This window comes from Scomber japonicus, chromosome 19 (genome assembly GCF_027409825.1).
Source record: "Scomber japonicus isolate fScoJap1 chromosome 19, fScoJap1.pri, whole genome shotgun sequence".
Lineage (NCBI taxonomy): Eukaryota > Metazoa > Chordata > Actinopteri > Scombriformes > Scombridae > Scomber > Scomber japonicus.
The window spans coordinates 12,808,727-12,835,151 of NC_070596.1; the positions used below are offsets into that span (position 1 = coordinate 12,808,727).

The window sequence follows — 26,425 nt, forward strand, 5'->3', positions numbered from 1 at the left end:
AGTTTTGAGATGAGCTGACACCCACCACACTGATTGACCCCACAGACGGTGGATGAACTGCCTCAGAGTAAAAAGACCACAGAGAAACTAAATCCTGACTAATAGAAACTAATTATTGTGTGAATTGAGGTATTGAGAGGTTCTCATTTAGCACAGTTTGTAAATGATCCAATGTCTCGTCAGATAACAGCTCATCAGTCTGTCTTAGTCATCTATAGAAATACGCTAAAAGGACAGATAAGCTAATTATAGGGAGTCATCCTGAAAGGTTCAGGAGAGACTGCCTGTTTGTAATCAGAAGTGTTGGGCTAAACTAAAACCTGCTATGAAAAATGTGAACGTGGCAGTGAATGAGACTTTAAATGTCTGTACGAAGGACCCTAGAGGCAGAAAACACGTCATCAACAAGTGTATTTCCCATTGCATGCTCATTTTCTGAGTCATGTTGCAATAATTTATGTAAATAACACAATTTCCTACAACAGAGATTCTGTGATAGGTTGATTTCTAACTTCTGTTAGTATTTAGTTTACTGCAAGTTTGTGAAAAATCACAGAGCTGAAGTTATTGAAAAACACACAATAACCACACTGTTATAAATATTAGTTAAAGAACGGCAGAGCTGAAGCATGGACATGCACAACTCCAACAGAGAGAGCAGACTGATGTCAAAAAAGGAAAAAGAAAAAGGAAATCCACACCTACGAGTTTGTGGAAACAGTTGCTTTCCCCAGCTGTTTCCACACAGTTAACTTAGGGGAAAAGCAAGAGTCACATGACCAGTACTAAAAATAAAAAATAAAAAGGCTGCGAAAGCTTTCTTGTTAATTCATAATAAGAGTGATCAGCACAATCAGGATACTAACCCTCCAGACTATTACCATTATGGGTAACCAAAGGTCCAAATTAGAGTGCATAATATCAGTCAGCTAGTTCTAATTTTATGTATTTTTTCCAATGGGAAGAACAGCTTTCACCACACATGCAAACCAGCTCAGAAAGTAAATGTGCAGACAGTCACTGCGCATGTCGTGCCTGATGAAGTGGAGGCACATCCACTGTATGTGATACATAAACAACCAGGAAACAATGCAGTCAATGCAGCTAGTGGTTTTTTTTTGCATTATTTTCCGTTAGTTATGCTGTACATAATTCAGTGCCACATTATTTTGTATATATCCAGTTATTTTTTCTCTCCATATATGGGAGCATTTTAGAGAACATTTATAGGTGATGATTAAATATAGTTATCAATACATGTATGTGAGGATATGTGACTAAAAATGTCACCACAAATTACACAATAACAACCGAAACTGGTCATTTTCTTGACCAAACAAACTATTATAAGCACAACAAAGTTTATGGGGGTAAACCCTAGACTGTAAAAAGGGTAAACAAAAGAAAAACATAATTATTATTTTCGAGTGACTAAAATATCATGGGATATAACTTTAATCACTCGCACCACATTATCTTATTAGCCATATTAGTCTGTAGAACATGCAAGTACCATAAAATGAAAAAAGTGGCTGATAGATCAGATTTACTCTATAGCCACATCAAAACATTTGGCTGACATCTGGTTATGTTTCTCCACATTGCTACCTGACAAAACTACATGATTTACAGGTATGTTGCCCTGACTGTAACTTTAAAAAAAATACAATTTAATTGATAGATGATGTATTTGTTTATCTTCTTTGACAACACTAAGATGATGAACACACCATTCAAAAGTATCACATTACATATGTGGATCATGTGTTGACACATTCATAAAGAGCAGCCATTACTTTGGTATTCTGACTAAAACAGACTACAATAATACAAAACTATCACTTTAGAGTGTGGCTTCTTATAATTCTGTTATTAGTCTATTTCTAAACAAAAATCTTTATGAAATAACCTGTATTTCTTCAGTATCTCTAAATCCAAACTGATAGGGCTTCCTACTGATTTGATCTAAAGCAGAAACAACTGCCTTATAATCTATGCAGATGTACAGACTGGTGTGTTTAAGTATCTATCAGAGCTGTGACTTCACAGTTAACAGGTATGTGAGGAATGTTAGCGAGCAACACCATTACTAGGAACATGAAGGGAGGGAGGTCATTCTCAGTTTTCACATATAAGTCGAGCTCTGGCAACAAGAGGAGAAGAGGACACTAATGCATTCACAGAGACATTATGTAGACTGGCTGTAGTATATGAATTTAGCAAATTGTTGAGTACATTCTTACTAATTACGATTTTCAACTTCAAATGCTGCAGTTTCCAACATGAATGCAAAAACTTTTTTTGATAACTTTTCTCGTCAAATTACACTAGAAAAAACACATTTTTTTAAAAAGTTCACATGAAACATGCAAGTTCTCAAACGCCTACTTCTTCATTTCACCGAATCCACAAATTGATTTCGAACATGATTACATGACATGCGAGGAAGCACATGACTATGCAGAAGCAGGGTGGCTTGCTATAACCACACAGCATGTTTTCACTGTCAACTACTGACATTTATTTAGTGAAAACATAAGCACAGTTTCCATCATATGCCATCTCAGTCAATCCACTCAACAGTTATGTGAGAAAGATGAGAAATGTTTTATGATGCGAGCTGTAGCCACATATTAAGAGACAATTAAATCAGCTGTTGCATCCTCCTTGAGATCCAACTTTTCAGAGGTGACTACACTCTGAGCTGTGTGACAGTAACAGTGAGTGTATACTCCTTTGGCTGTCATATTCAGATGATGATTGATTTCAGCCAGACATCACCAATCGCTGCTATATATTAAATATGTCAACATATTACAACATCATGGAGCTACAAAAAAATCCCCCAGCGATCTATATCATCTCTGCTCTAACCACATTGCTGCAGTTCAACAATGTAAACATGCACCAATCGGTAGCACACTGTGTGATCATACAAACTGATCCTACTTGGTGGATCCTTGTTTTCAGGATTTAACTGGAACAAGCTGGGCTAACTATATAAATCCAAACCTCTGTATTTGTTCATTTTGATCAGAAAAATGACAAAGGGGAGGGGGAAACGGACATGTCACATTGGAAAACAATGACAAGAATTTGGACTCGAAACAGACGCCGTGCAGTAACGTTATACGCGGAGTGAAAAAAGCATTGTACCATAACGAGGCCAGCGTCTGTGCCTTTTGATACGCCCGTTACAATTTACGACAGAGCATTAGGAAAGTTGTGCTAAGTAAATATCCGGTTGCTCACAGCTAGAACCGAAATGATGGTATTGACAGAGTATCGTTAAATGGTTTGCTGGCAGCTAGCAAACAGCTGGCCTGCATACGTAACCAACGTGAGCCCGTGTCATTTTCCTAACGTTCCCAGTTAGCTCCCCGAGCTAACATTAGCCTTGTATGCTAGCTAGCGTCGCTGGCGCCGGAGCGCTGTCTGTCAGTGAAAATAACCCCCAAACTTCGTATTTTATCACCTACCCATGTCAACAGGCTCTCACAGAGTTCCATCCGATCCAGGGACTCCGATGTACTCATCGTTACCTAACGTAGGCTGCCTTTGCGAGGTGAACAGAGCCTGAAGTTAACAGTCGGCTTCATATACTCCCGAGGTCTCTCCCTCTCTGGGTGTCTCAATCCGTCGGCCGGCGTCTGCCGGAGGAGGGCTTGGTGGGCGGAGTCTGCAGTGCATTTAAAGGAACACCATCACTATCAAATCCAGTGGAGGAACATTTTCTGATAAAAATCTATGAGGTATATTTTAAAGCTAGGAAAAGACACAACCACTATCAAGAGACATTCGAAATTGGATTCATACATGCAGAGCCAAATTAATCTGCTGCAGAGACCATGAGCAAAAATGAGCTGTGGGCCCCTATTGGTGCTAATGGCACTGCAATGCTTGTGACCCTGGCTCATGTGCTTCATGACCTATAATCCAGTCATTTTGGCCAGGGCACCAGAAACCGTTCAGCACTCTATCACAGGATTACTACCTTGCTCAATGTTTGCTGTATGTTAGTTAGGTGCCAAAACTTGATTGAATACAAATTTGTTAAAGGAGGTGTACCATGTAATTATATCATATAGGTATTAAAACCAGATTTCCATCAGACAGTTTATCATCAAACTGTCTTGAAAGGCTGAAGTGACCTTAGCATTACTATTTCAGTTTTATAGTGCTTGAGTGGTGCAAATTACTGAACAAACAGATTTGTAATGAATCAAATAAACATAATTTTTTTTTACCAGACTACTCAAGTCTTTCAGAGCCTCAGCCCGTCAGGGGCTCAGCATTTTGTGCTTGTTGAAGGAGCAGAGATATAAAATACATTAGGGTAGACTGTGGGTGGGCACAAATAGCAGTGATTCCCAACCTATAGAGTAGAAAGCTAAATTAGAGGGATTATGGAATCATAACCAGCACAGAAAAAGCAGACAACATGGCAGTGAAATCTAATCCCTGTTTCTTGTGTCTTAATTGCTGAATACTTTTACCTCTGAACTGGTAGAAACTACTGGTAGTGGTGAGGAGAATCACATGTGGACACTGCTTCATTTTAATGTTAAAAACCAGAACATTTGGAAGTAACTGATTCAGCACATCCCTCCCTTAGCAGCACTAAACACTGGTACATTTGCTTTTCATTTGTAAAAGGCAATTTTGCTTCCAACCCAAAAACCCGATGAACACAATAGCAAGCAAAATGGTACTAAATGTATACTGGCAGTGCCCAACTTTCATGATGGTCACGTCAACTGTACTCATGGGCAATTGTAAAAGATGAATAAATGAATGAAATAACACTAATTGACTTGCAGCCAAAATGGAAGCAGTCCATAATATGAATTGTAATATTTACCATTTTTTCATTGAACAGTGTAGTGCAGTTAACTGCACAATTAAAACTTCTGCAGGATGACAGAGGGATTGTGATGTATCACACTTGAACAGATTTGTCTGGAGCATCATAGGAACAGGTTTAGGCAAACACACTGTTGTGAATCATGCACATTAGATTAGGATTAGTTCCCAGAGGATAATTGATATTTAGGTGGAGTAATTGATGAGTCACTGGTGTATTTTTTTCCTAATGGTTAGGTAATTCTGATGCAGACTGCACCACAGTAGCTACAGTGCAGTAAGACTCACCCAACCGGTTCTCAGATGAAGCCCAGCTGAAACTCTTGCAACACTTGCGGCTTTCATTGGCTTCAGTTTGGCTATCGAAAAGAAAAAGGTGGAGGTGACGTTAACACCCCTGAGACAAACTGGGAGGGATGCTAATCAGTGTAGACAGAGTTTGGCATGTGCAGTGCCACACCTATTTAAGACATGGAGCTGTCAAACTGAAGGAAATTTACAGCTGAGTGTTAATGTGCCATATGAACCTCGACCCCCCCTCCTCCTACTGTTCATGAACATAAAGGCAGACACTTGCTCAGCAAATAGACCCCCAAGAAAGCAAGTGGCCTGGATAAAGTTTCAGCTACCACTTGAAAGCTGCCATTTCCAGCTTCAGGGTCAGGACCCCTCATAAACTTCTATTCATTTTAGGGTGCTAAGAAAAGTTTGACAAGAATAGTATAAATCTAATGTTTCAACAACCTTATATGTTTTATACTCTTAATGATCATCTCAATTGAACTTTGTTTTGAACTCTCATTTCTTCTGACCAAAAAAGTGATTATCTCTCTTCGGCTGGACTGGTCAACACAAACTAGGCCAGTGGGCTCATATAAGAGGTCACAAGTCAAAAAGGTTAACAATGAAAACATCATCTTTATGTTCATAACATACATCTTCAATTGATCACTTCAACAGTCCAAAACATCACTCATTCAAATGTTCCTTCTCCAAATGCATATAAACCATTTATGTGGAAAATATGTAGAAAAAATGAATCTGATGAACATGTTTACTTCTTATTATTCATTCATTTTTTCAATTTATATACACAGGTTAAAAAAGGTAGAACACAGATGTTCCAAAAATGAAATGCAGAGTCTGAAAACCATTGTGGGGTGCATGGAGTTCTTCACTGATGAGGGCTGGAAGATCTGCACAGGAGGCAAAAATCTTTAAGTCAAAATGATCTTAAGAGTGGCAAGGTAAAACTTTGAGATGAGAAGTTAACATTCATAACTTAAGGGAAATTACATTCAACACCTATAATCACTGTTTGATACCTTTGACTTTTTGTTATGATTGTAGGATTACTTTTTTTTAAATTTATTGAATAACAATCTGCCAACTGAGAGGTCATTACGTAACACAATCAGTTCAAAGTTTTAGATTTCACCAGATTTGATCAATAAATTTAAACCGTTCTGGGTAAAATGATTATTGTACAAAAATGGGAAGCTGTGTCTTTCAAGTCAAATGTATATGCATAGTCACCAGGGTACATACAGTATATAAGTGCATTATCAGTGTAATTGACTGAACAGACTGTAATAGCCACAGTATGACGAGGTTTTTTAACACTCCTTTGTCTGGCACAATCTGAATGCAGCAGACAGACAACTTTAAATGCATATAATCAAGACACTGCCATCAATAGTCACTCCTTCTCTTTAAACAATGCTGTAAATAAGATTACATTATATTACACAAATGTCTATGATGGCACCCTGCCCAAATGATTGCTTTTGGCAATGCTACCCATTCAGCAAGGGGTGTCCCTTGAGTACCTGAATGGGCCTAAAGGATTTTCTTGGCTTACTGCTGTGTCTCACTTAAAGTACAGTAGATATTCACACCATTATATCCCAATCGGTCCTTCCATGTATTTTATAGTTGTTGGCATTGCTCTGATTCAACCTATGAACCATTAATGGTATATTCTACGTGAAGAGTTGACATTTAGATTTTGTGAAGCCCTCTCCAGTAATGAAGTAACTTCAACCCTGCTGGGTGAACCAGCATTATTGATGAACTGTCCTTTGATAATTTATTCAGTCTTACATGTCCACCACATCAGAGTTCACTTGCCCCCCGCCAAGCCTGATATCAGCAAGTTGAGGCCTCTTTCAGACACAGGTAGCTAGCCGTTCAGTCTCTGTGTGACCACCTCTCTGTACATGATCGAGATATACACAAAGAGGAGAAGGATTACAAAGAAATCGTCCATGAATCCCAGGAGACCGAAAAGTGCCTCTGGGAGGATATCAAGTGGCGAGGCCAGGTATGTGATCGCGCCAACCAGGCAGAGGAGAATTCGGATCCTGAACATCCAGAAGAGGCCACCTACAGAGAACATTTCTCTAAAGGCATGACGGAGTAGGGTGGGCACATCTCGCAGCCTGTCCATATACTGAATGGAGGCAGAGAGACAGAAAGACAGAAAGACAAGAGAAAAATCATTATGACAAGTCTATACTGCATCTTTGCTGCAGCCTAAATATGTATCTGGCTGTCGTATACTCACAGATCTTGGCTGGCCTGAGAACCTGCGGTTGTAATCGTTGATGTCTCTTAAAATAAGCACAGGTTCTGCCTCACCATCTTGGACCCTCTGAGGAGCAGCATGCTCATGAAATAGTGGGAAGAGCAATGTCACCTGGGCAAGAGAGGGGGGGGGGGTCAATAAACACTGGTGCTAATAAGGAATGAAAGCTGTATATTGCTGTACATTAGCTATACATTATCTATGAGGAAATTTGGAGGCAAGTGAAATTAGCTACAGCACATCTGCCATGGAAACATTATAATAATGATGTCCCTTAGATTTACCTTTCTACATCAATTATTATTACAAGTCTCACCATTTGTCTGCAGATGGGGCAGTTAATAGCACCCAGCCAGGTGCCATACCTCCAGTAGGCTATGATACAGGAACCTATGCAGGGAAAACAAAGATGTTTTCTTACAGAAGCTCAAAAACAAAAAGTAAGTAACAGCTCTAATGAGAAAGATATATAGGTCTGAATTACTGATTTGAAACAGAGATATTAATTACAATGTCTAGTTAGAATTTAAAAGCTAAACAAATCCAGTTTATACCAACAGAACAGTCAACAAAGCAAATTCCAAACATGACAATAATTCTGTGAGCAAAAAGAGTAAAAACAGTGACAAACATCTTCATTTTTCCTCTCTGTTTCCTGATGTAAAAGTCTGGTTTTGCATAGTGTTTATTACTGGAATATGTATGTGTGTATATATATATATATATATATATATATATATATATATGTATATATATATATATATATATTGCACAATGTCAGCTGGGATTGCTCTAGCCTCCCTGTGAAACTCTAGAGGATAACTGGTATAGAAAATGAATGAATGATTGAATGAATGAATATAGTCTTACCACAGAAAAGATGTCCACAGTTGGTCTCCACAGGCAGAACAGCCTGCTGTAAACACACGGGGCAGGACATATCTGTGTAATACTGCTGCCTGGCCTCCGGCTGAGGATTTTCATCCTGACAGAAAATAAATAAAATGTGTAAAAATTGAAACGCATAAGAGAGTTTAATATATTTGTAAACAAAACCACAAAGGCAATGGCTGTATAAACTAAATGCATAATAATTATTGTCAGTTAAGTAGTTTTCCTTTTTGTATATTTTTTGACTGGAAAATTAGACTCACATTTACCTGCTCTGTTTGTAGTTGTTGTCTGACAGCTCGAACATGCTCCTGATTCTCAGGATGAATGTTCTGCTCGTCTTGTCTACAAAGGCAAATTGTACCAGGTTAGGCAATCAGATGTGTAATAATCATATTTTACTGGGAAAAAATACACTTCTGTTAACAATTGTGTCTGAAAGATCTACAAGTTCTGATTACTATGAAACATAGGGATGAAATTGCTTCTTACCGGCAGAGCAGAGTAAGGAGGCCTGCGAGGAAGGCAATACTGAGCACCACAACAAATAAGACCTGGTTGCTGATACCCTCAATGAGGGTGTCCTCATCTTGGATGAGGTAGTCCAAGTCCCCACACTGATTGTCCTCCATTACCAACACTCACAGCCTACAACACTAGAAAACAGAGATGCAAAAATAAAGGTTGACATTTTAGATTTTTCACATGAAAACTACAGTGCACAACTTTTACATATGAACATCTGTTACACACAAGCCCTTGCCAAAGTTGACATTATGCTGATTAAGCCTATGACCGCCAGATAAATCTCTCTGTACTTCACAGTATACCAGTGTTTTTAATCTGGTGTTAGGTTTGACATTTCCCTTGTGGACTGTGCATACTATTCATGCTCTGGAGAGTTCCGCCAACCAACTTAAATACGGAAGCCCTTCTAGACTTTCCAAATGTTATCAGACTGAATAGATTAATGTTTGATTAGTAAAATGAGTGAAATCAGTTGGATGCTCAAAACAATTTATCCACAATTATGAAGTATATTAAGTATGTTTCAACAGTATTTTTGTTATTTCTCTCACTGCCAGAAGGTGGAGACTATAGTCACACACTGCAGCTTTAAGAGAAGCTTGCTTTGGCTTATGTTCTTTGACAGTAATGCCAGACATAATGTTCATCACCTGGGTTCACAGGACAGTAAATTAAGTGATGCACACTATCAGTTTTCACTTGACAATGAGAGAATTCACTTTCAAATTCTAGTAATTTCATACTTAACACAATTGTTTTTTCCACAGATTCAAAGTATGAAATCAAGTTGAATTTTCGCTATGAACGTGTAATAAAAACTACTGACTTGACAGAAGTGTATCGTTAGCACATCATTGAACAATTAAGGTTGTACTTATGTACCTTATCTAATACCACAAGATACATAGAAGTGGTAATTGTTTACTTCCAAAAAATCGCATACATTGTCAGTTAGGACTGTCTGACATAACAGTACTTATGTTTCTGCTCTTCACACCTCTACAGTAGGGATAGCGGTAACAATCTGCGTGGTTTAGCGTAGATAAGCACTGCTTTGCTAATGACGAGCTGGTTGTGATTCATTTATCAATGCTGCTGCTGACGCTGTTAGCCAACGTTGAGGAAGGTACTCAGCCAGGGGGACATAAGCTGCTGACAAACACCTACTTCTCTTAAAATCCGAGCCAATTATCGCTTATGAATCGGATCCATAAACACAGATGCAGTCTGCCTCGTTAACCAGGCACATCTTGTGACTAGCTGTTGCTGCGTTGTGTGAGTAGCCACATAGTCAAACTGTAAGATAAGATAAATATCGTGTAAACCCGCCACTTTTCAGGGTACGACGAAAGACCTCACCTTCGTTCAGAGGTAGCATATGTCTCTCCAAAAGGCTCGTATTGTCAACTCCATTTACTCCAGAGACACTGTTTATCTCCAGCAATGGCACATTTTACTCATTTACTAGAGACACAGTAACGCATCAGGAAGTAACTAAGTTAGGAGCATCGTTGCCTTGTCGAATGCTGCTTTTGCGTCATTCTCTCATGATGTGTTGCTGCCTATCGCTTTCAGTTTGTTGTTTCTTCTTCTTCGGGCTTGTTGTTGATTACCATATGCTGACGCTTCTCTTCTTCTTTTATTTGCTGGCAAATAGCTTTGATGCGCATTACCGCCACCCTCTGGATTTGGAAGATAATACAGATAAGATTATATGTATTTATTGATTTATGAAATTCAAATTGACACAAGCAGTATTGTGGGGGAAAAATAGCAGCAGCAAGAGTGAAAGTGATGAAATAAATAAAATAAATAAAATAATTTTAATCCCAGCCATGCAATATGTCACGACCATGCTATTTTCTCTTTTTCTTGGTGCTCCTTTTGCATACTTTTCTGACCGGTCATTTCCATCTACAGCAATATGAGCAGTGTCTTCCACTTTCTCCCTTTACTTGACTGCAATGAACAACCCGGACAATGGATGGTAGTAGTGAGTCTTACAGCGTGTGCGCATGTCCATCAAGAAGAGGTACTGAGGCATCAGTACATAAAATACAGCTAACGCTAGTCACAGCTGGCGAATATAGGGACTTAACTTTACCACAACGCCTTTACATTGAGGCAAAATGCCTCGTTATGCACAGCTAGTGATGGGCCCTGCAGGTAGCGGTAAGGTGAGTTATCACTCCTTTTCTTAAACGTGCTAAAAAGCCTTGTTATGCTATTCGGCTAAAGCGCTATGCTAAAGCATGAGGTGGAGAAAAGAGTTAAGCTTCCAAGTTCAACTTAGTCCTGCCACATTTGTTTATTGTTTTTGGTGGGGGTTTTTTTTTTCATTTCTAGAGTACCTACTGCTCCACCATGGTCCAACATTCAGAGTCTATAAACCGGTCAGTTCAGGTGGTCAACCTGGACCCAGCAGCTGAGCACTTTCAGTACCCTGTCATGGCAGGTGAGTAGAGAAAGCTTTTATTTCTTATTACAATCAATAAATGTGAGAACATTACAACACAGATCAGGAATGATAAAGTAAACACATATATCTTGTTATAACGTGCTTATGTTGGTTCTAGATAATGTTTTAGGTCTATTATAAAATTAATGAAGCAGTCGATGGAAGAATACACAAGTTGGGTAATCACAAAAGTAGACTTAAGAACGTGCTAACAATAATAATAATAATGAATAATACATTTAATATGTACTGTAGAGTGTAGGGTTCAGATTGGGCTGGTTGATATTGACAAAATCAGACTTTAAGATATTTTTGACTAAATACCTTGATATCAATATTGAAACAATACTGTACGGATAATTATTGGTGTTTTCATAAAATATTAACACAATGAGATTTTTAATAAATAATCCTCAGTAATGTATGTGGAGGAGCTAGAACAGTCTGGTGAGTTCAGAAAATTAAATAACTGTAATGCAGCCTTTAAAACCAGGAAAAGACAACACTTACCTATATCATATCAGAATATTACTTTATCCAAAATCTAAAACTGTATCTAGTCTATTACTTATATTACAATATAATAATATTACAATAAAATGCAATATTTGCACATAAACAAGCTCTAGCTAAGATGAAAAAGACTTCCTGGATAGAAAATTTTTTAAGCCTATATTAAATGGTGCAAGGAGCAAGCTGGTGCCAGATCTGAGGGTGTGGATGGTGGTTTGTGGTGAGATCAAATACTGTAGGTTGGGTTGTCCATTGATGGATTTGTATACAAGTAGCAGGACTTTGTTGTCAATCCTGATGGAGACAGTGAGCCAGTGCAATGAAAATCGATAGTGATATTTACTGTAGTTTGTTTCTGTGGCTGGGGGAGAGAAAAAAAGGACAAGGGATAAAATGTTAGTGAGATAAATGCTCTGAATCATGTGGTTATTCTTTTTACGTTCCATTACGTTCAGTATACTTAAAGGACAGTTCACAATTTTTCCAAGTCCTGAAACAATATTTAGGTGGCCAAAAGAACACTGACATGTTTTTTCTTGCTGTAATTATTCCTCCTGTTCATACTGGCTGCTAAGAGACCACTTTACAATGCACTTGCAATAAAAGAATGTGTTAAAAGTTTATTTAAAGCTAATATGAGGCTTCAGTCACTCAAATTAGTCAAATCAAGTCACTGTCTTTTTAGTACCAAATTACCTCTTTTCATAACAATCCTTCCACTGCAGCTGAATAGGAAAGCACTCCGCCGGGACAAAAAGAGGGACATTTTTAGACTGTAACTTTGGAAGAAATCCACTTTATTTGACAAACTCAGACAACGGAAGTCTCATGTTATCTTTCAGATAAACTTTGAAATACATTTTTGCTTGAAACAAGGTCTGTGGATTTAGTAACTTACCACTTACATTAAAATCACTTTTGGAGGGGTCAGTATAAACAGCAGAAGCAAAACCTGTTTCAATGCTCATATGGGCACCTGACTGTTGTTTTCAGACAGACTGGAAATATTGTGACTGTGTCAGTTTAAGTGTTTTGATCTGCATGACCTACACAACAGCCTAATTTTATCTGTGTCCCCAGACATCCGTGAACTCATCCAGGTGGATGACGTGATGGAGGATGACTCTCTCAGATTCGGCCCTAATGGAGGCCTGGTGTTCTGCATGGAGTACTTTGCCAACAACTTTGATTGGCTCGAGGAAAGCTTGGGTCACGTAGAAGATGACTACATCCTGTTTGACTGTCCAGGTGAGATGCATGCTGCGATTGAAATTTGGAGTTCAGTGTCTTGCTCAAGGATACTTTTGGCACTTTTTCACTATACAGTTCTAGCACTACTCGGCTTGGCTTGGCTCGACTCGGTACGGTACCAGGAACGACCTTTTCCATTACAATAGTACCTTCTCAACGTGGGCGGGGTCATCATAGCACGGCTGCGCGAAACTGCCGTGACTTTGTTTTATACGCAACACAAACACATAAACAATGGAGGACATCGAGGTGATGGTGTACTTGATGCTCTGCTTGTGCCTTTTGTCACACACAAAGTAAAAGAAGAGAGCCGAATCGCTTTAATGCTGTTGCCGGTATTTAAAAATGCCGGGTTTGATTCTTGTGTGGAACGGTTTCTGACTCATCCAGTCACGACTCTCTGACCAATCAGTTGCCGGCAGTCTGTTGTACATTTAGTATCGGCTCGGCTTGCGTGGAATCTCTCCAGAGCAGGTACTAAAAACATACCAGGTACCAGGTACTATCCCTGATGGAAACGCAAAAGAAAATCTGAGTCGAGTCGAGTCAAGCCGAGTACTGCTAGAACTGTATAGTGGAAAAGCGCCATTTGACATGTTGGCAGGAGGAGCTAAGGATGAAATTGCTAACTCTGTGATAAGTGGATGACCCACTCCACCTCCTAAGCCACAACCACCTCAAACAGAGTATTGACAAGTGGCGTCTTTTTGCAGGTCAGATTGAACTTTATACACATCTCCCTGTGATGAGGCAGCTAGTGGAGCAGCTCCAACAGTGGGAGTTTCGAGTGTGCGGTGTCTTCCTGGTTGACTCCCAGTTCATGGTGGAGTCTTTTAAGGTAACCATCTCTCCATCTGTTTATTTGACCCCTCCCCCCGTTTCTTTTTATGAATATTAACGTTTATGCATTGATGTGTAATGACAGCAAGCCTCAAGTCTCACATCCTCTCTATTCTCAATCTACAGTTCATCTCTGGAGTCATGGCTGCTCTGAGTACCATGGTGTCATTAGAGATTCCTCAAGTAAACATCATGACCAAAATGGACCTTCTGAGTCCCAAAGCCAAGAAGGAAATTGAAAAGTAAGCTTCATATCAGGGCAGTTTTTGTTTTGTCATACATGCCAGCTTCACATAAAACCCTTAATATTGCTACTAAGACAAATACAGGATGCTTAGTATAACAGAGCTATATTGAGGATTTTAATTGTATAGCGTTTGAGAAGAAAACCAAAAAATCCCACACACTGTCCATCACTTGTGATTTCTTTTGAAGTTAAGAGTTTTTGATCCTATGCACCTGTCATAACTGTCTGTTTTCACCAGGTACCTGGACCCAGACATGTACTCGATGATGGAAGATAACTCAGATACTATTAAAAGCACAAAGTTCAAGAAACTCACCAAAGCCATCTGTGATCTGGTAAATGAAGCCCTTGATTTGATTTATTTAGTCTTTTAGATCACATTATTTTCTATTTGTTTAATTTGGTAATGAGACAATCTCTCTGTCTGTGTCCAGATTGATGACTACAGCATGGTGAGATTCCTTCCTTTTGACCGCACCGATGAGGAGGGTATCAACATAGTACTGCAACACATCGACTTTTCTATACAGTATGGGGAGGACCTGGAGTTTAAAGAGCCACAGGTGAAGAAGAAAAAAAACAACATATATAAAATATAATTTAACACTATTATGTAAAGTGATTTAAAATGCATTTGAAAAATATTATAATTTAAGTAAGTTTCAATTAAAAATGCCCCTCTTTTTTTTCTACAGGAGACTGATGAAGAGCCTTCCAATCTAAATTATGATGAGATTTTTCAAGACAAAGGGGACAGCTGAGGAGCAAAGTGACTCCAGGAATTCATCATTACAGAGACTTAACAGAGCTGAGAAAACATTTGTGGATGGAGAAGAACTGAGATGGAGTTTTTGGAGTCCAGGTGGAGAGAATGGCATGTGACAACAAGAAAGGGACTTGTGGAAAATGACTGAGGATCATGAATATATGGAAGTTTATGTTTTTGTATGCTGTTCTGATGACTCAAGAAATTTGTGGTCTTGGCTCGTTCACCTTTGGTTATTTTATGAACATTTGAAGTTAAAATAGTTGTTACAATAATAATAATAATATTGCTATATTTTTAAATAAAATATTACAAATGATTCAACTTGCCTTTTTGTTTTAAGATCCACCCCGGACATGTTTTAAAACTTTGAATATGTAAATATATTTAATTTCAAAAGTTCGGCTGATGAGCACATGTATCCTATTTCACTGTAAAGTCGATCAGTGTATATGCACTAGACTAGAGGCTTCACATTTCCACATCACACTTTTTATTCGGACCAAACTAGTTGTGATGTCACAAATCCTGCTTGTAGGCCCATCTCTTAAAGTCACACTTTTAATGAGGACAGAGAAACTTGCTGTTTTCTGTAGATGAATGTGAAAACAGCCTTCTGTGTCAAACTCTGTACATATATAATTCTGCACAGTGAAGTTCAAACTTTTAATCAACAGAAGAGATAACACCACATGTGAAAAATGTATTTGAGTTCTGTACTTAAACTCTAATTTGTTTTCACATTTGGCCCTATAAATACTCTTGATATTAAGCTATAGGAACATGAAAAACAACATATTTTGAGTGAAAGGCGCCTTTAAATTTACCGGCGAGTTAGCGCCCCCGTGTGGTCGCTTCGCAGGCTCACATGTAGCCACTTCCTGTATTACTGAAGGGTGGGACAAGCGGAAGCAGCGTCCTACGGTGCTAATATTTTTCTCTTGCTGAGCAGTTGGATTGATATTCATCACTCAACATGCCGGTGAGTAAATGCCACATTGTAACTAGCGAGAATAAGCGTTTAATATGATATTTAGCATGAAAAATGTGCACAGAAACTCCACTGAGTGACACAGGGGCCTCCGAGCTGACGTTAGCTTTGATGACGAGTTTCGTTAGCATAGTTGGCTAACAACCGTAGCATTTGCTCGCAATTTAACAATGTTGGAAATGTCAAAAAATCATAAATTTGCCACTGTAACTTAGCTGCTAATGCTGCCTAGTTAAGAATCGATAAAAATATGTTGTTCGGCATTGTGAAAGCATAGCCCGTGACTGGGGAAGAGGTGTCACTGGTGCTATTTGACGGAAAACTACTTAGTAAAGGTATGTGACACCAATATTGTCTCTCTTGTTTAGGCGTATCACTCAAGCCTGATGGTCCCTGAAACCAGGCTGGTTGGGAATATGGCTTTGCTCCCCCTCAAAACCCAGTTCAAGGGACCAGCCAGAGGAGACGGTAAGTCTTTAGTGGTTCTTTAAGTCAGTTTTGTGCCGGTTTCATATTTATTTCTGTCGTGTTACTCAGTTCCTGAATCATCAACTTCACTTCCATATATGGGCTGAAGAATGCAACCTCAGGTTTAACTTCTTCATAGCCTTTTCACATGCAGCCTATCATTGACACATGTGGTAATGCAAAAACTAAGAATAGTCAGTGTCAGTATGCGTCACTTATGCATAAATGTATGATAACGGACGCAAACAATTGGGTTTGGACACTTGAAATGGCTTTTCAGCAGCCTTTCCAAAGGCAACGTAAACATAACCAAAAGCTATATTTATTGATACCTTTTTTTCATTTCAGGCATAGACTCAGACATCATTGATGAGGCTATCTACTACTTCAAGGCCAATGTTTTCTTTAAGAACTATGAAATCAAGGTAAGAAACTTGCGCCTACTTGCACTAGCAGCTTGCATTTATTCCTCATTCAAGACGACCAGGATGTTTAAATAATGTAACATTTGTGTGCAGAAAACAGTGCTCATTGTTTACTTGCATCCTCATCTCACACTATTGTTATTCTGACTGTAAAAAGTGAGAAAATAAATGAATAGAGGCTTAAGATTATCTACCTCTCCAGGTGAATTTCACTGCACATCTGGTTATTTGCAAATTGTGCAGTTAGTACGAGTTTAAACATGTTTCACTAGGTGTACACATTGGACCGAGTCAAATCTAACAAAAATGAGAGAGTAGAACTTGAGACAAGCACGTACCTCGCTAGTGTGCTTGTTCCTGTGTGTTTTCTCTTCCTCATCTGTGTGTGTGTGTGTGTGTGTGTGTGTCTTAAAGCAGATGTGTGCTTTATTCTTTTTACATGCTCCAGCTTGCTTCTTGCCATCCCCCTCAGCAATGCATAGTAGCTCAGGATTTAAACTATGCAACCTGTCACTGTTCAGACCTGACTGCAACTGGACAAAATACACATGATTTTCAGTCTTGAGTATTTCTGCTATTAATGTATGTGTATTTGTGTTTCTTTCAGAATGAGGCTGACAGGACACTGATCTATGTCACGTTGTACATTTCTGAATGCCTAAAGAGGCTACAGAAGGTAAATTTAATATTTGTTATTGAACAGGTTTAACAGGGTCATAAAGCAGGAGTTGTCAACATTACATGATTTTTAGGGTGTTATTAGATGATAACAATATGAAGTGCTTTTCCTCACAAACAGGAAGTAAGAATTTGTGTTTGATCTAAACCAGTGCTAGCAAAGCAGGAGAACCTAATTTTATTTGATGATCTCACTCTCTACCTTGGTGTGTGTTTTGCTCTCTGCAGTGCAGCTCCAGGAGCCAGGGAGAGAAAGAGATGTACACTCTGGGCATCACCAACTTTCCCATTCCCGGAGAACCTGGCTTCCCTCTCAATGCCATGTACAGTAAACCTGCAAACAAGCAGGAGGAAGGTAAGAGACAGCACCATAAATAAAGGTTTATAGCAGTCGGCCTGCCTGAGGATGTTTAGCAAGAATAAAGAGGGGGAAAAAAGCATAATGGGATTTTGCTGCCCTGTGGTCTAAAGTGGCTCTGATTTCTGTGTACCCTTCTCCTAACTAATTCCCAGCCTGAAGTAATATCAAACCAAAAATAGCAGTGCTGACCAGGGTCCATCAGCGTTAAGGATCTATGGTTGGAAGTGCTGCATCAGGCCTGTGTGGTTTCCCTCAGCCTCATGCTTATACAGTATCAGCACTATTATTCATGCAACTAAGCAGGAGTGGCCTAAATATTCAGTCATCTTGAGATTACTTTAGACTGAATTCATATCTGAATTATTTCTTGTTAAAATAATTGTACATATTAATTAAGAAGTTTTTCATATCAATGATGTGAACAAGTTAAACAGCAGTTGATGATGATGTTGGCGGTGATGATAATACCAGATTTGCAAACCTTTTCCAGAGACAATGAGGGCGTACCTCCAGCAGATCCGCCAGGAGACTGGCTTGAGGCTATGTGACCGTGTGTTTGACCCCCAGACAGACAAACCCAGCAAGGTGAGTCCAAATCTCCTCTTTTAAAAGAAAATGCAAATAGCACTTAAACAGATAAATGGCAATTCTGACTTCAAAACCAGACAGACAAGCTGACTTCTGGTCCGACCCACATTTCCTGTGTTAAAATAAAATGTAACATTGTACTTGATTAACTGTATCCATGGTGATTTAAGTTTTAATGTGTAAGAAGGCTTACTTGAGAAGAGGAAATTGTAGAATATGATAAATAATAGAAAGGACTGAAACAATAGCTGGTTTGTGTGGATCTTCAGACTTAGTAGAGCATTAACATTGAACACCCACTGTATCAGTATAGTGTACATCAACATGTTGAATACAGACTCCATGTTAGACTTCCAAATGCATTTCAGCACTAAAACCATATATACCCTGTTGTCTTGTGAATAATAGATTGGTGTCTAGTTGTTTTTGTCTTTTCTCCGGTAGCTTGAATTCAGAAGCTTCACACATTTTTTCTTAACAAATGTTTTTATCTTTCAGTGGTGGGTGTGCTTTGTCAAGAGGCAGTTCATGAACAAGAGTCTGTCAGCTCCTGGACAGTGAACGACTTTGGACCTGTGAGACGGATGGATCTTTCTTTGGGTTGGGTGGGAGGGGTCTGCTTTTGTGATGCTAAGATGATTTTATACTCTTTGAGTTCAAGGATATGTCTTTGCTTATCTGGATGTTGTTCGTATTAAGCTGGTGCTTAATTCAATAAAGCAATCATGGGCTTAATACATAAACGTTGTATGTGCTTTGTTTTAACACTAAATCTAAACCTAGATTTCAGTGAGCTGTAGACATGTTGCATAAGAATGAGCACTGACGTGTACAGGGGTGAGTAAAGGTAAAAACATTTCACAAAATCAGACAAGTGTCCACACTGAGCTTTATTTCTTGTTTTCACAATCTAACATTCATTGACCTTAAAAGTGGGTACAACTATGTACCTGTTATTCATCAATCAATGCCCTTATTTAGCACAAAAACCACTGTGTCCCTCTTGATCAGGAGATCCTTCTGATTTCACAGCAGACATGTGAAGTTGTCATAGTATGAAAAGCATAGGTGTTACTAATAACATTAACAATGGTGACATTCTATTCAAGCGTCCCAGTGAGCCAGCATGCACAATGATAGGATGCTGAAACCAAAGCAGCTAAATGGAATTCAGCCATCATTCATTTTATTATGTGCACCTGTGCTTTTCATACTGTGACATGTCACAAATGTGTTCTGTGAAAAAGTGAAGTGCTACAGAACTACACCAGCAGCACACTGCCTGGTGTATACATTTTTTCTGTACATGTGCATTGTTAAAAACATCTACAGTTTTTCCCAGCAAGAACAAATAGTTTTATTTACACAGATAAAAAATGTAGTATGTTCATTACAAAATATATTTATTGGTGTGTTCTCTTTGGTTTGTCCACTAAGTTGTTTTTGGACCCAGAACAAGCCTTCAGATGAGTCCATAATTAAGATAGGTTTCCTTTGCTGGCAGTCAAAGTTAAGGCAGCGCTGGGTGATAAGTTTCCCCTTCAGGGAAAGAAGAAACACTTTCTCTGCACAACAATTTATATGTGCAGGGAAAAGAAAGCCAGTGTTTGTATCTCCATCTCTTAAATGGCTGAAAATACTCAAAGTGCATAATCGATGAAATAACTGTAGACTGGATGGCTCAGTGTGGCAGGTTGAAAATAAAAGTACAAACCTCCAAAAACAGACAATATGCATCTTCAAAACAGTCTTATTCTAAATAAATAGGTAAATACAAAGTAAACTAAGTTTAGGAAACTGTGCATATATCAGAGGGAATATTTTGTCTAAAGATCTGATCAGTATGTACAGATAACACAGAGTATTCATCTTCCTGTGAGTGGAATACTAGCACTTGACCAGAAATAGTGTTTGATGGGACTGATGATGGATGTCTTCTGCCTCTTGGGTCAATAGTTGATACTGCAACAGTTCTGCCTCTTTGTCTTCCTAGCTGACTTAAGTGTAACCAGTTGTTCAACCACCTGCGTAGTTCTAACCTGAAACAAAAATGATCACAATTTGGTCACTCCTTCATTGGTTAAGAAACTGCATAAAACTGTAGCACAATTAATCTCATGTTTGCCCCAAGTCCAAAATACATCCAACTGTGAGAAGCTGTTGCACTTACTGTGTTGGTGACTTAGTCCTTAGTCAAAAGCCATCTCTTGACTCCTCCTGACACAGCGTGCCACCTTTTTCTTAAAAACTCCTTTAGGATCATCCCTCCATTCTTTCTGCAGGGCACAACATGTAAACAATCTCATTAGTAAAACCTTATTTCCTCTTGTGCTTTGTTTCTCATTACTTTTTGGCCACAAAAATTTAACACCACAGTTGTCTGATAAATGTTTACTTTATTACAAACTGTTTGAACTATTGCCCTTTTCTGTATCCAAGGAGCACATCTGAATAAATTAATAAACATGTAATTTCCCCCCAGGGCCTATGTCACTCGACCCACGTGTTTGGATTTCCATTCCAAGAGCCACACTACACTACACTAGTGTCTTTTGATAGTGATTTCATGTACTTGCACTTTTCCTCACATGAATATAATATAATACTGGGATAAGAAATGAACATTCAATTGTTTCCTAGGGTCTTAGAGATCCTGTAATGTCTTTATTAAAATGCAATAAAAATAATTTGGTTCAAATTTAGCCTAGTAAACACGTATCAATCACAGAAAACTAAGAGATACTTACAGCTGCATCCACATTGGCAGGAGAGTCTCCATTGGGGTCTGCCAGCATGGAGATAACACTGATCATGATGGTCTCAACTGTATGGATTGGCAGCCAGCGCTCCTCAGGCTTCTCATAGCCATACTTGTCCTCACCAGGTTCATGTAGGATGGAGATGCACACATCACCATTTTTTGCAACTGACAGAAAAACACAAATGTCCACACATTAGTAACGAGATCAGCATGAGATCAGAATAGAAACTACAGCGCAACATTTGTAGTGGGAAAACTAAGGTGCGGCGGCATCATGGTATCCCGGGGTATTTTCAATACCGTCAAAAATACAGACTCCGGGTACATCTGGAGTTTACGAGGAGCATCTGAATGCAGCATGTAATACCCCCTCCGACCACAATGTGGGTTGCAATGGCAGACAGGCGCTGTCCGTATTTCCGCTTGTTGACTCCGTAGAGAGTGAAAACTGCAGAAGAAGTGACTCAAACTTTTTAATTTTGCTCGCAACTTTCTTTTCGTGTCCTGTTACCTTTGTGCTGAATGAAGCTTTCTGGATGTTTCTTGTTTGTGCTGATATTTATCTGCTGGCCTTCAGTAACTTTGTTCCTAACATTTATTCAGCTGTTTCTCTGCTGTACCGAATTAACAGGTAAGACGAAGTGTTAAGTTAGTTGTTTGTCAGGGTCAGGTAGGTATTGAAAAATGCTCCTTACCATTTGGATGCCATATTTCTGTGATGAACTTCATCTTGGGAGGCCTCAAAGGATAATCCCGTGGAAAGGTTAAAATGGCTTTAAAGAAACCCCCTTCACTACAAATGAGAAAGAGGATTTTGGGGGGATGTTATATTGTAAATCAACATAAAGCTGAGCTAAAATTGCCAACAAATTTACTATAAGAAACTGTTTCACTCACAATAGTGTGTCTTGAGGTCCAATGACGACCACTTCCCACTGATAGATGTCATCATCATCTACAAGACCTGCAGAAAAGCCTTCCACTGGGTTCTTGTTGAGCTCTGAAAATGAAGATACACTTAATCAGATATTCTTTTTTTTAACAATTCGGTTCCTATCAAACATAACCACATATGCTCAGTGTAAGTAAACCCTAGATCTATAAACTTATTGGCAGCAAAAGTGACCCTAATGTAATTTAGCTACACTGTTGGAAAATCACTTAGCTGGAAGCAAATATCCCAACACACATTGGCCTGAGCATGTCATGGTGATGTATTGGGGAGTAACTAGTAGTAACTTAATTACAGACTAGATGTAACTGTAATCTGTTACTGAGGTAAAAATGTGTAACTAAATTACACTTACTTATGAAAATGTTGATGATTACAAGGAGGGTTACATCTGAAGTCAGACCTTAAAGATTTTGCTCAGGAGAAGGGTTTTTTCTTAATTTTTTAATATTCAACATATGACTAAATACATACATTGCTGTTTTTAATTCTTTGAAATCAATATTCTTTAATATTTTGTAAATACATCATGACATGGACCTTATTTGGAGCACACATGGGCTTAAATTGTGTCACAGTACCAATTAAGCCCATGCCAGACTTTTGACTTTTTCCATAAAATATCTTTATTTTATATTCTAAAATCTACATGAACTTAAAAAGGAGAAAAGTGTTGCTTTATAAGAAATGATCTCCCTTGTAAACCATGTCAGTATCCATGAAAAACAGCTGAGCTTAAATTTTGGTGGGCTTAATGGATACACTTACCCTAACAGTTGAAAACTATTGTTACAAAATTAGAAAAGTAATCAAATGTAATAAGTCACATTATTCTGATTAAGTAATTGAAAACCGTACCATTACTTATTAAATGTAGGATACGGTACGTATTACATTTCCAAAGTAAGCTTCCTAACCCTGTTCGTGGTGATGTTGAAACACCTCTTAATGCTGATTGAGTAACATCAGCTAACGTTAGCATCGCTGTCATCTCTCTGCTAACAGCTGCTACCTGCACACGTGTACTTTAACTATGTTGTCATTTGTTGTGAAACACGTAAAACTAATTTAGCCACATAATAGCCGACTGAAACATTACTCCAGTGTGATTAAATTAGAATATTGCGTTGTAAATTAGCCACAAGTTCATAAGCGACAGTCAACGTTAGCTAACTTACCTGCTAATTGTTTACGTAGTAGTAACGAGGACTGATCCGTCATTTTTACACTTATATATTTTAAACTCTGTTATTTGTGTTAATTAACGCTTAGTAACTGTCAAGCTATCAACACGGATAAATTAAACATTGGGCAAAGAAGGTAAAGAGAGCCGTCCACGTTTCCTCCTCTGTCTCAGTCTGAAAACAGCAACAACATGAAGTGCAAGGAAATTGGAGGCTAGTATTGCCCTCAGTTCAACCTTGCAGGCAACTAGCTGTTTGTGCTCCCAGGCTGTGTACTGTCCATGCCAAGGTCCACCAATTTAATAACACATTTAAGCCAGAGTTAGGGTCATAGTTTGGAGATGGGACTGTTCATCTTGGCAAAAGAGCAGGAATTTATAGCCCACACACGCCCAGGAAGTTTTTGCCTGTGAGACTGTACTCAGGGCTATAAAGCTAGATGTCTTCTTCTTTGTGTAGATTTGCAGTAGGCCACAGACCTAACTGGTGTTGTAATGCATCAAATGGTTTGTAAAGAGCACTACACATTCTTTTCCCTCTAGGCCTCACGTCCCTTTGTGCAGACCTGTATAGACATAATACAGTTATACAGTCAACGGGTCCATGGGCTCTCATGTATGCATAGCCTACATGTGTGTTCTTTTAGGTCATAAAGACATGGTGTTGTTTTCAGTCATTGTGGTGTGGAAGTACTTGACTGGCCTGGTTCCAAAATCTTGCAAATAGCTTTCCCAGGAAGCTGGAGGCTGTTGGTAGCTTTTTTTTTTTAGCAGCAGCAGCAGCAGCAATCATCTTGGACTTGAGTAGAATTTAGAGTAATTGTTTCATTTTTTACTTCAGTGCAATTTGGAGGGAAATATTAAACTTTTTATTAATCTGCATTTCTTTGACAGTTTTAGTTAGTTGTTTTTTTTAAAAAGCGTAAAAACATAAAAGTGGTGCTTTACCAACCCTTTTATAAAAATAAAATAAAATTGTGGAGGTGAGGCCTTTTTTCATGTTTCAGATGTCTGAGTTGTAAGCGATTTCCTCTCTACACTCTCCAAATGGTTTCATAGATGTTTTCAGGCCCAAAGAAGTAAAAGATTAAAGGAAAGAAAATCTAAATTTCAAAAATTGTGAGCCCTATTAATCATCTCAGTACTCCTCTGATTTATCTTGCCACCCTCAGGTTGAGAACCACCAGATTAAACTACCTACTGCCAGCAGGTACACCAGTTAAATGCTGCTCACACACTGATGCATCAGTGATAATAATGTGTAATTTATGTCACTCACAAAAGAATACTTTTACTCTTGATTAGGGCTGTCAACGATAATAACTTGTAAATGCAAATTCATTTTAACAGCACTATGTTTTTAACGTGTGATTAATGCGATTCTATTATTCTAAAGATAAATACAATTATTTTTTAATATTTTATTCCTGGTTACTCTGAGCTACAAAGACTCAAAGTTGAGTCATATAACTAATTATTAATCTAAGTTGAGCCTGCATGTGATGCCATTGGTGATATCTAACTTCAAACTCTCGCCAGTTTTGAAAGAACATGAAAGTGTTGATTTGCGATTCATTGCTAGTTAACTCATGATGACAATGACGCGATTAATCACGATTACATGTTTTAATCGAGGAGGCTCCATTTCGCTGATGATATCTTTGTATTTCTTTTTCTAGTTCTTAAGTTTGGATTTGGGCAGTATCTTGTGTATGTACCACTAGCCTGAAAAAATGCTTTGCTTATGTTTTGTTTAATTTTGATTGAATGACCAGAGAGAGGTCCTTGTGAACGAAACGTTGACACTAATAAATCAACGCAGATGTAATAAGTGTGTGTGTGTGCGTGGAAAGTGACTTTTTTTCCTTGGAAGTGGATCTTTGGGGGAATTGATTCCTTGCACCTCAGGGGAGAGAAAGCAAGTGATGTACATGTTGCTTCTTACTCTTGTAATCTTGAAGTGTCCACATAATTTGTTGTGTTATAGACAAGTAATGTCTCTGCACTGGCGGTTATGCACATCCCACAAGTATTACCTCAACTCTCCATGATCTTAAAAATGAGAGTTGCCAATTTAATAGAACTGTGTAAATGTTGATACATGGCATCTTTTTCTGTTTTGAAAAAAATACCATTGCCTGTTTCCCCTTGACATTTAAGACCACATTATCAAGTCTCTTAAAAATTCTCTTCCTAAGGTCATTCATTACTTGAAAGGTTTTCCTTCAGCTTAGTATTGACCCATGCAGTTTGTCCAGAAACATTTCATCATTTATCACACATTGGGTTCCCTTACAAATGTATTCCAACTGGTCATACCCGCCTCCCCAATATTTATCCAACTCTGAACTGATTGATTCTATTTGGGGCATTTGCTTTTACAATTCTTCAAACAGACTACTTATGTTTCACACCCTCCAACATGTTAGCATATTAGTTTTAAGGCCACTGCTTTTGAGCTTTTATACTCTATTATATTCATTCTACTGGAAACTTTCTCACAACTCTCTCAGCATTATCCATTCTTCTATCCATTCTTTGTATTATCATCATCAACAAGTTATGAACATACCAGTTTATCCTCAAAAATATCAACAAATCTTTTAATGTTTTGTTTTGTTGTGCAAATTAGCATTATGAACCAGCTTTCACCAAATGTCATGAACTCATTTGCATCCTGACTGACATCCTCTTTCATATCTGTAGGTTTCCCCTGACATGGATTCTGTATTTCTATCATATTTGTGCAACTCCTTGATGACAGCCTCTGACTCTGCCGGGAACTCTGCTGCTTTGTTGCTTCAACCGGCGCTCCAGTCTCCTCAGGTCTCAGGTCTTTTACCGACTTGTTTGTTTTTAGCCCAAATGCGGTGGTGGTGTTTTTAATCACATAAGGATCCAAAGGAGTTTTTCTACTTTAAGTTGGCCTTGAGGGCAGTGTTTTCCTGCACCATCACTGATCCTCCTTCAATCCTCACTTTCCTTTTTAAGCGTTTGCACATGCTCTTTCACACATTTCTTGCATCAACTCGCATCCCTGCAGGCTTCAGTAATGTGACAATGCCCTTAATATT

The 26,425-nt window shown here is 38.5% G+C and overlaps 5 protein-coding genes across 11 annotated transcripts in view; 2 read left to right on the plus strand and 3 right to left on the minus strand.

Moving 5' to 3' along the window:
- The window catches only part of hook3 (hook microtubule-tethering protein 3), a 29,006-nt gene extending 25,398 nt beyond the window's left edge, over positions 1 to 3,608 (minus strand). For all 3 annotated transcript variants that reach the window (XM_053340103.1, XM_053340104.1, XM_053340105.1), the window contains exon 1: positions 3,480 to 3,608. In XM_053340103.1, the coding sequence (XP_053196078.1) occupies positions 3,480 to 3,536 (57 nt within the window). In that variant the 5' untranslated portion in view covers positions 3,537 to 3,608. The remainder of the gene's footprint in view (positions 1 to 3,479) is intronic.
- Positions 3,609 to 5,849: 2,241 nt separating this feature from the next.
- Positions 5,850 to 10,444, minus strand: rnf170 (ring finger protein 170). 5 transcript variants are annotated; one of them, XR_008323478.1, is made up of 9 exons: positions 10,229 to 10,444; positions 8,834 to 8,997; positions 8,605 to 8,686; positions 8,321 to 8,435; positions 7,767 to 7,840; positions 7,430 to 7,561; positions 7,205 to 7,315; positions 6,967 to 7,076; positions 5,850 to 6,059 (listed from the first exon to the last, which is right to left on the minus strand). XR_008323478.1 is itself a non-coding variant. In XM_053339955.1 (8 exons), exons 2-8 carry the CDS (start codon positions 8,971 to 8,973, stop codon positions 7,032 to 7,034), a joined length of 699 nt encoding a protein of 232 aa, XP_053195930.1. In that variant the 5' UTR covers positions 8,974 to 8,997; positions 10,229 to 10,444; the 3' UTR covers positions 5,850 to 7,031. The 5 variants fall into 5 exon arrangements, 3 of the variants coding, with proteins under 3 accessions (XP_053195930.1, XP_053195929.1, XP_053195928.1); XR_008323477.1 differs by having other exon boundaries at positions 6,967 to 7,315; XM_053339955.1 differs by having other exon boundaries at positions 5,850 to 7,076.
- A 469-nt stretch (positions 10,445 to 10,913) lies between these two features.
- Positions 10,914 to 15,252, plus strand: gpn3 (GPN-loop GTPase 3). The gene is made up of 8 exons (XM_053339454.1): positions 10,914 to 11,046; positions 11,216 to 11,324; positions 12,921 to 13,088; positions 13,805 to 13,929; positions 14,058 to 14,173; positions 14,417 to 14,513; positions 14,613 to 14,741; positions 14,874 to 15,252. Exons 1-8 carry the CDS (start codon positions 10,999 to 11,001, stop codon positions 14,937 to 14,939), a joined length of 858 nt encoding a protein of 285 aa, XP_053195429.1. The 5' UTR covers positions 10,914 to 10,998; the 3' UTR covers positions 14,940 to 15,252.
- Positions 15,253 to 15,817: 565 nt separating this feature from the next.
- arpc3 (actin related protein 2/3 complex, subunit 3) lies at positions 15,818 to 19,186 on the plus strand. Its single transcript, XM_053339455.1, has 7 exons — positions 15,818 to 15,926; positions 16,304 to 16,403; positions 16,752 to 16,828; positions 17,436 to 17,504; positions 17,735 to 17,861; positions 18,358 to 18,452; positions 18,954 to 19,186. Exons 1-7 carry the CDS (start codon positions 15,921 to 15,923, stop codon positions 19,014 to 19,016), a joined length of 537 nt encoding a protein of 178 aa, XP_053195430.1. The 5' UTR covers positions 15,818 to 15,920; the 3' UTR covers positions 19,017 to 19,186.
- Positions 19,187 to 19,332: 146 nt separating this feature from the next.
- Positions 19,333 to 23,543, minus strand: ube2g1b (ubiquitin-conjugating enzyme E2G 1b (UBC7 homolog, yeast)). The gene is made up of 6 exons (XM_053339456.1): positions 23,347 to 23,543; positions 22,114 to 22,216; positions 21,912 to 22,009; positions 21,203 to 21,381; positions 20,626 to 20,731; positions 19,333 to 20,494 (listed from the first exon to the last, which is right to left on the minus strand). Exons 1-5 carry the CDS (start codon positions 23,387 to 23,389, stop codon positions 20,645 to 20,647), a joined length of 510 nt encoding a protein of 169 aa, XP_053195431.1. The 5' UTR covers positions 23,390 to 23,543; the 3' UTR covers positions 19,333 to 20,494; positions 20,626 to 20,644.
- Positions 23,544 to 26,425: the final 2,882 nt, after the last annotated feature.